Source organism: Elephantulus edwardii, unplaced genomic scaffold (genome assembly GCF_000299155.1).
Source record: "Elephantulus edwardii isolate Elephantulus edwardi_28Jun2011 unplaced genomic scaffold, EleEdw1.0 scaffold00086, whole genome shotgun sequence".
NCBI classification, from domain to species: domain Eukaryota; kingdom Metazoa; phylum Chordata; class Mammalia; order Macroscelidea; family Macroscelididae; genus Elephantulus; species Elephantulus edwardii.
Genome location: NW_006399836.1, coordinates 6,316,034 through 6,325,453, shown reverse-complemented (window position 1 = coordinate 6,325,453; position 9,420 = coordinate 6,316,034). Strand labels below are relative to the sequence as shown.

At 46.0% G+C, this 9,420-nt stretch overlaps 1 protein-coding gene across 1 annotated transcript; it reads left to right on the top strand.

Moving 5' to 3' along the window:
* Positions 1-885: 885 nt before the first annotated feature.
* On the top strand, positions 886-9,420 carry MIEF1 (mitochondrial elongation factor 1). The gene is made up of 4 exons (XM_006890108.1): positions 886-1,029; positions 7,556-7,733; positions 7,925-8,187; positions 8,614-9,420. Exons 1-4 carry the CDS (start codon positions 886-888, stop codon positions 9,418-9,420), a joined length of 1,392 nt encoding a protein of 463 aa, XP_006890170.1.

The following is a 9,420-nucleotide window of genomic DNA, read 5'->3' as shown; positions in this document are numbered from 1 at the left end:
CTCCTTGGAGACAAGGATGGTGAAACTTCATCTCTCATGCTTTGGGTGTATTGTCAGGAAATGCCCGTACTTGGAAAAATATGCTGGAAAAAGTAGTGGATCAGTCAAAGCAAGGAAGACACTCCATAAGAAAGATTGACACTGTAACTACAGCATTGGGCTTGACCATGACGGAGACTGTGAGGATGGTCAGAATAGGGCAGGGTTTCAGTCTGTTCACAGGATTGCTGTGAGTTGTAGTGGACTTAACAGCACCTAACAGTAAAAAGCCTCATAGGAGTTGGGCATCCCGTAGTCTGGGAGTGATCCGCTGTTCTCTGGTGGGATTTGTTGAGTCACAGGAGGTGCCTCAGCTCTAACCAAAGGGTTAAAAATGCAGTCTGTAGGAAATCACTGCATGGAGAGGGCTATACTGAGTGGCTGGCCACGTCATGAATACGTGAAAGAATTGTCCATGCTGTGGTTGAGTCTGACTTGCTGTATAATTGTAACGTCACAGGGGACCTGCCCCATACCATTTTCTGGGCTGTAATCTTTATAGGAGCAGCTCACCAGTCTATTTGCTAGTGGGTTCGAATGCTAGCCTTTCAGTTAGCAGCCAGGAGTTTAAGCACAGTACCACTGAGGCTCCTTCAGACAGTAAAGTTAATACTGTAGATTAACAGTAGGCAGTAGAGAGGTTTTCCCACAATGAGCATCATCAGCTGTCCCTTTCGTCTAGCTCTGCATGGGATGTGGTATCTCCTGCAAGACTTAGACCCTAGAGCATGCACTGCTGGAGGCTGAACTTAGTGGAGGCCGGCCTGCTGGGAGGGGGAGAGGGTGGGTTTGAGTGAGTGTCACCAATGGTGGTAACTGTGCTCTGCTCTCATCCTCAGGTGAGCGATGGCAGGCGCTGGTGAGCGCAAAGGCAAGAAAGATGACAATGGCATCGGCACCGCCATCGATTTTGTCCTCTCCAATGCCCGGCTGGTGCTGGGGGTGGGGGGAGCGGCCATGCTGGGTATTGCCACGCTGGCAGTTAAGCGGGTAAGTGCACTCACATCAGGACCAGGATGGGCAGGGCAGTGAGGCAGCCTCTGGGAAGGGGAGCCTGGTTATGTGGTATCGCTAGATGAGAGCTTATGAATTCTGCTACTAGAACTCTGCGCTGGAGAAATTGCCGGAGATACAAATAGAAGGCAGCTATCCTAGTGAGTGAAACATGGCAAGTAACCAAAGTGTCCTGCCTGTCACCTCTGACACCAGCAGTGCCCATGCAGCTTTCTGCCCCTGGCACCCAGAGTTCAGTCAGACCTCACACTTAGAGGACGTGGCTCCGGAGGCCACATGACATCCTCACTTCTAGGCTTCACTTCACCCAGGACGCTCTGTAGGCCACTCACACTACTCCTTTGGGTTCAGTAATTCACTGGGACACCTCACCCAAGGTACTGTACTTCATGTGCAGTTTTGTTAGAGGAAGAAAGAATGTAGAGAGACCTACGGGGAGGCTTAACATCTAGAAACTTCATGCCCCAGGGGATGCCCCCCCTTGAGCCTCTGTGTCTTTTACCAGCCAGGAAGGCTTGGGGCTTCCCTGTCCAGAGCCTTTAGGATGCCATTACCTAATCAGAGTCATTGGGTCAAACCCCTCGTCTCCTCTGAAGCCAAGTAATACCAGCCAAAGTAGGTTTTTTAAATTAATTGTTATTTGAATGAACATTTATAAATCACAGTTTGGTTTTTCATACACTCACAGACATGAGTTGTTGTTATTATGTGCCATCGAGTCGCTTGGGACTCATAGCGACCCTATGTATAATAGTCCTAAACCCTGTTCTGTCCTGTGCCAATACCCCAGTCACTGAATCAATCCACCTCATAGAGGGTCTTCCTCTCCTGTGCTGTCCCTCCACCCTCCCAAGCATAATGTTCCTCTCCAAGGACCGGTCTCTCCTCACAACATGTCCAAAGTATGTCAGATGAAGCCCCAGAATCCTTGCCTCCAAGGAGTAGCCTGGTTTAACCCTCTCTAGGATGAATCTGTTTGTTTTCTTGGCAGTCCAGGGTACATTCTATACTCTTCACCAGCACCACAGCTCAAAGGCGTCAATTTTCCTTCTATCCTCCCTAGTCATTGTCCAACTCTCTGATGCATAACAAGTGATTGCAAAGATCATAGCCTGTATCGGATGCACCTTAGCCTCCAGAGACCCAGACATGAGTATAGCATTAAAAAAATTCCTATTGATTAATTAATTACAGTGTCTAATTAACCATATTTTGTGTATTATCTTTCCTTTACCTTACCTGTTTATTAACTTCCACTGCCCTCTTCCTTTCCATCCCTGTTACCTTTCTCAGATTGCTTCTTTGTCTGAACCTTTCTTTAGCTTATTATAATAGTGTCCTTATACCATAATTGGGGTTTTTGTGACTTTTTTGTCATAATCTGTTCTAGACTTATCCATGCTGTACCATTATTTCACAAATTTTTTATCTTTTTTTTTTTTTAAGAAACTCATAATTCTTGTGTGAATGAACCACAGTTTTTTAGCCATTCATCTGTTGATAGACCACTTGGGCTGTTTCCAGCTCTTTGTTATTGAAATATTGCCGTAAACCTGGATGTGTATGTTACTTTGTGTGTCCATTCTTATTTCTTTGGAATGTATACCTGGTAATGGGATTGCTGGATCAAGTAGTATTTCTATTCCCAGCTTTCTAAAGAAATGCTAAACTGCTTTCCACAGTGGTTGCACCAAATCACATTTCCATTTTCCACCACCAATCCATTTGTGAGTGGATTGCATTTCAGTGTCAGGCAAACAAAGATTCTTATCACTGGATCTTTGGTAGCGTCATGATGGATGGAGAGTAGCTGCCAACAGCTTCCTCTTACTTGCTTCCACAGTTAACACCCGTGGTACCAGCTGTCAGGAGATCAGGAGATGTATTGCACTGGAAAAATCTGCAGTTAGGGACCTCTCCAAATTATTGAGGAGTAGTGATGCCAGTTTGAGGACTAAGGTGCATCTGATTTAGGCCATGGTCCTTCTGATCTCTTGCTATGCATCTGAGAATTGGACAGTGAATAAGGATGACAGAAAAAGAATTGATGCCTTTGAGCTGTGGTATTGGAGAAGAGCACTGAACATCCCATGGACTGCCAAGAGAAGAAACAGATATGTTTTGGAGAGGGTGCAGCTGGAGTGCTCTTTGGAGGCAAGAGTGATGTGACTTTGCCTCACATACTTTGGGCATGTTGCTAGGAGAGACTATCCCTTGGAGAAGGACATGATGCTGGGAACGGTGGCGGATCAGTGAAGGAGAGGAAGACCCTCAACTAGGTGGATTGACGTGGTGACTGCTGCAATGGGCTCTTGTGTGTCAGAAAGTGTGGGGATGGTATAGGATAGAACAAGGCTCAGATCTTTGGTTCATAGGGTCGCTGTGAGTCATACGGGACTCAGTGGCACTTAACTGCTGGCAGTGTAATACAAGTTCCATTCTCTCTAACAGCTGGCAGTGTAATACAAGTTCCATTCTCTCCGTACCCTCACCAGCATTTGTTGTCTTGTTGACCTTTCTGTTGCTGCTGGTTTGAGATGTTATCTCACTGGAATTTTGATTTACATCTTTGTAATAGCAACTCCTTGGCCAGCTGACTGGAAAAGATCCATGTTTATTCCCATTCCAAAAAAAATGACCTGACAAGAGTGTGGAAATTATTGAACAATATCACTGATATCACACATTAGAACAATCCTGCTGAACATTATCTAGAAATGACTGAAATAGTACATTGACAGAAAACTACCAGAAATACAAGTTGGATTTAGAAGAGGTTGTGGCACTAAAGACAATATTGCCAATGTTAGATGGATCTTGGCAGAAAGGAAAGAGTACTAGAGAAATGTCTGTACGTGTTTTATTTACTGTGCAAACACATTTGACATTATGGATCACAACAAATTATGGCTGACATTGAGGAAAATGGGAATCCTAAAACACTTGATTTTGCTTATGCAAAACGTGTACTTGGACTAAGAAGCAGTCCTCAGAACAGAGCAGGGAAACAATGCATGGTTCATAATCAGGAAAGGAGTCTGTCAGGGATGCATCCTGTTTCCATGCCTTTTCAATCTGTATGCAGAACAGATCATTTGGGAGGCAGGGCTGTATGAGGAAGAATGCGGCATCAGGATTGGAGGAAGACTCATCAACAACCTACGTCAGGAAGATGACACAACCCTGCTTGCTGAAACTGAGGAGGACCCGAAGCGTTTGCTGTAGAAGATCAAGGACTGTAGTCTTCAATATGGATTGAAGCTCACCATCAAGAAGACAAAGATTCTCATGACTGGGCCAATTGGCAGTACTAGGACAAGAGATTGAGGTTGTTAACCATTACTGCTTTCTCTACTCCACAGTCAAGAACCTCTCAAGAGTACTGAAAAGCAGCTATGTCAGTTTAGAGACTAAGGTGCGCCTAATCCAGGCCACGGTCTTCGCAGTTACTTGCTATGCATCAGAGAGCTGGACACTTGACTAAGGATGACAGAAGAAGAATTGATGCCTTCGAGTTGTGCTTAGAAAACAATAGGTCTGACTTGGAGAGGGTGAAACCAAGTTTCTCCTTGGAGGCTAGGAATTTGAAGCTCTGTCTCACATACCTTGGGCACGTGGCCAGGAGAGACTGGTCCTTGGAGGAGGACATTATGGCTGGAAGGACAGTGGGACGATGCTGGAGAGGAAGACCATGGATGAGATGGATTGATACAGTAACTGGGGCAATGAGGGCTGGTGTATTGGAGTCGGTGAGACTGGCTCAGGACCAGGCAGTGTTTAGAGTTACTGTACAAAGGGTTGCTATGGGTAGCAGGTGACTCTGGCACATAACAACAGCAATAGCTAGTGATCTTGAGCATTTCTTCATTTGTTGTTTATCCGAATGTCCACTTTGGTGAAGTGTCAGGGTCCTCTGCCATTTTGTTCGTTGATTGTCCTGTCCTTGTTGAGGTATTGGAGTTTTCTATAAATTTTAGAGATGAATCCCTTTCAGAGTTGTGTCATTGCCAAATATTTTTCCCCCAGTCTATAGGTTCTGTTTTTACTCTTTTAGAGAAATCTTTTAATGCATGTAAGGATTTAATCTTTAGGAGGTCTAAATCACCAAGCTTATCTTGTTGATTATGCATTATTGCCATAGATTGAGATTCCAAGTTTGTCCTAATATTTTCTTTGATGATCTTTTTTTAGTTTTAGGTTTTATGCCTATATCTTTGTCCATCTTGAATTAATTTTTGTATATGGTGTGAAGTATGGATCTTGTTTCAATTTTCTGCAAACAGATACCAGTTTTGTCATCACCATATGTTAAAGAGGCTTCCTTTCCCCAGTTTAAATGGATTTAATTTAAATGGTCAAAGACAAGTTTTCCATAGGCAGCTGGATTTCTTTCTAGGTTCTCATTTCTATTCCACTGGTGTATGTATCAATTACTGGATCAGACCTGAGTGGTTTTGAGGGCCATGACTGTGCAGTAGGTTTTTTTCCTCTTTTAGATTTCTGAACTCATTCACTTTACGTGTAAAAAGTTATCAGAAAACGTAAGGCCTCCAAGTTTATTTTTCTTCTTCAGTATCACTTTGCCTACCTGGGTTTCTCTCTCTTTTATATGAAGTTGATGATTATGTTTTCCATCTGGATTGGAATTGCATTGTATTGCTTTTGATAATTTGACAATTTTCACAATGCCAAGTCTTTAATTTATGAGCATGATTTTTTTCCCCATTCATGTTGATCTCTCAGTTTTCTTTGTATGTCTATTGTATCTCTGGTTTGATTTTATTCCTAAATAATCTCATCTTCTGGATGGCTATTGTAAATGGCATCGTTTCTCTTATTTCCTTGTCAGAATTCTCTTTGTTACTGTAGAGGTATCTCACTAATTTTATACTCTGCCCCTCTGCTGAGTTGATCCATTAGATCCAGTAATTTTCTTGCTGAACCTTTAGGACTTTTCATTTTAAAAAATCATCTGCAAATATAGTTCTTCTTCTTTTTCAATTTGGATGATTTTTATTTCCTTTTTTCTTTCCTAAAGCGCTGGCTAGGCCTTCCAGTGCATTATTGAATAGGAAGGTGATACAGGACAACCTTACCTGGTTCTGTTTGCAAGAGAAATGTATTCAATATATAGCTCTCCATTGGGAATGCTGTTGGCTGTTAATTTCCAAGCGATAGTTTTCCTGGCCATGCTCAACTCCTTCTCATTAATACAGACCTTCTGTTATGGTTTAGCCAACAAAAGGCCTTCAGATATGGAAGGCCCAGAACAAAGGCCTTAATAGACTAGAAGAACCCAGACCCACTGCTGTCAAACTGATGCCAGGTCACTGCAGTCCTCCTGTGGCTTTCTGAGGTGGTGAGTCTACAGGGAGAACCTACCGGTCTTTTCTCCTTTGGATCTCCTTGGTAGACTTGAACTCCTGACCTTCCAGTTGGCATCCCACTGTCATTCACTGTGTCACCACAGCTACTGAAGGCAGTATTCGACAGGTCAGGAGAGCTCATTGCTGTTGAGTCAGAACCGACTCGTAGCTGACCCTCCAGTTGGGTTTCTGAGGCTGTGGCTCAGTCACACGGGAGGACATTGCTCATCTTCCTCTTGGGAACCACTGGTCGGGTCAAACCATTAGAAAGGCGTGGCTGTCTTTACCTAGTTTATTGTCTCTATCTCTCTACTTGAGGACAGCAATTTTGATCTTTTTGGATTATTGCTCTAGAATATAGTAGCCATTCAGTAAGTATTTCTTTTTATTTATTTAATTAAAAAAATTGAGTGATAATTCTTGAACAAATGAACATGGTACTTCCATAAGGTACAGTGTTAAAAGTCAGAAAAATGTTGAGGTATTCTTAATGGTAAGATGATATGATCAAATGATGTTAAGTGAAAAAAACTGGGTTTCAAAAGTCTTATTTAGAGAATGATCCTAATTACATAAATCTTTTTCAGGATTAAATATATAAAAATGTTAATGGTTCTCTCTTAGTTATGATGCTACGACTCAGTTTGTTTCTCCTGGATATTATTCAGTATTTCCCGAGTTTTACTCCATGGAACAAAGTACTGCGCAGTTGTGCTTCAGAGATAGTGTGCATTCAGTTCCAGACCCTGCCTGCAGGAAAGCCAATAAGTTCAGGAAAGCCAGTCACGTGTAGTTTGTTTGTTTCCCAGTGTTTTACGTACATAACACTGTAGTAGTAAGGTTCAACCTTAGGGAAATGTTTGAAATACTGTGCACATTACACAATGTTGTCTCTATTGTGACACAAATAGTGAGCACATACTTTTAGGGAAATGGTACCAGTGGACTTAAAATTCTGTGTCTGTGAAGTGCAGTTCAACACCCACTTGTGTAAAGTAGGAAAAATCACAGTTATTAAAAAGCAGAAGTTGAACTTGCTAGAGTAGCACTGCCTATGTGGGGAGAGGAGGAACGTGGGAAGCGGATGTTAAAGGTGGAAGGAAGTTGTGTGTCCTGTGTCCCCTCTGCCGTTTCAGATGTATGACCGAGCAATCAGTGCCCCTACCAGCCCCACCCGCCTGAGCCATGCTGGGAAGCGGAGCTGGGAAGAGCCAAACTGGATGGGCTCCCCCCGCCTGCTGAACAAGGACATGAAGACAGGCTTGAGCCGGTCCCTACAGACCCTTCCCACTGACTCCTCAGCCTTTGCCCCAGGTGAGACACTGGAGCACCCTGTCTGGGGCACGTCTTGGCCTTTGAGCACTACGTTCCACAGGTACTTTGAGCACCTGTGTGCAGCGCTAGCACCTGCCTTTGGTGCCAGACCCTTCTTTCTTGGGCTGGGGTGGCTGTGGACTGAGCAAGCATAGAAAGCGCTCACGTGCCTCTCTCTCTTGCCTTGGCAGATACTCCCTGCCCTCCCCGGCCCAAGCCATCGGCCAGGAAGGGCCAGGTAGACTTGAAGAAGTCACGGCTCCGCATGTCCCTGCAGGAGAAACTTCTTTCTTACTACCGGAACCGGGCAGCCATCCCGGCTGGAGAGCAGGCTCGGGCCAAGCAGGCCGCTGTGGACATATGTGCTGAGCTCCGGGGCTTTCTGCGGGCCAAGCTGCCGGACATGCCACTTCGAGACATGTACCTGAGCGGCAGCCTCTACGACGACCTGCAGGTAACGAGGGCGTTCTTGCCCAGGGTGGGCCAGGTGCTGACCAAGGTGCTCCCCAGTCATGCTGCTCAGAGTGTCCCAGTCCTCCGATCATGCACACAGCCTTTGGGGATCGGACTCGGGGTGTGTTGTTGCCTCTTTAACCCTTTCTCAGTTTTGGTTACCATACTTAACTGTGTTAGACGTTGTGAGCGTCTTCTCCAAAGTCTCCTTTCTTGTATTCCCTGCCCTTGTTTCCTCTCTCCCTGCCATGGAGGACTGTGTGCATGTCTGTGCCAGAGGCCCTGTGACCTCGCTCTGGAGGGTTGACACACTGGCGTGATTCCCCAGTGCTGTCCTAGTGTGAAGGATAGTGGGAGCTATACTTGGGGAAGCACGGGTCTTTAGTGGACGGAACCCCTCACAACCTTTCCTCCTCCGGCCCGACAGGTGGTGACGGCCGACCACATCCAGCTCATTGTGCCCCTGGTGCTGGAGCAGAACTTGTGGTCCTGCATCCCTGGCGAGGACACCATCATGAACGTCCCCGGCTTCTTCCTGGTGCGTCGTGAAAACCCAGAATATTTTCCTCGTGGTAGCAGTTACTGGGACCGCTGTGTAGTTGGGGGTTACCTCTCCCCCAAAACTGTGGCGGACACTTTTGAGAAAGTGGTGGCTGGCTCCATCAACTGGCCGGCCATTGGCTCCCTCCTGGACTATGTGATCCGCCCAGCACCTCCCCCAGAAGCCCTGACGCTGGAGGTGCAGTATGAGCGTGACAAGCATCTTGTCATTGACTTCCTGCCTTCAGTGACTCTTGGTGACACTGTGTTGGTGGCCAGGCCACACCGACTAGCCCAGTATGACAACCTGTGGCGGCTGAGCCTGCGTCCTGCTGAGACGGCACGCCTGCGGGCCCTGGACCAGGCCGACTCGGGCTGTCGCTCTCTGTGCCTCAAAATTCTCAAGGCCATATGCAAGTGCACTCCCGCCCTGGGCCACCTCACTGCCAGCCAGCTCACCAACGTCATCCTCCACTTGGCCCAGGAGGAGACTGACTGGTCTCCTGACGTGCTGGCCGACCGTTTCCTGCAGGCGCTGAGGGGGCTCATCAGCTACCTAGAGGCTGGAGTCCTGCCCAGTGCCCTAAACCCCAAGGTGAACTTATTTTCAGAACTCACCCCTGAAGAAATAGACGAGTTGGGATACACTCTCTATTGCTCATTGTCTGAGCCGGAGGTGCTGCTGCAGACGTAG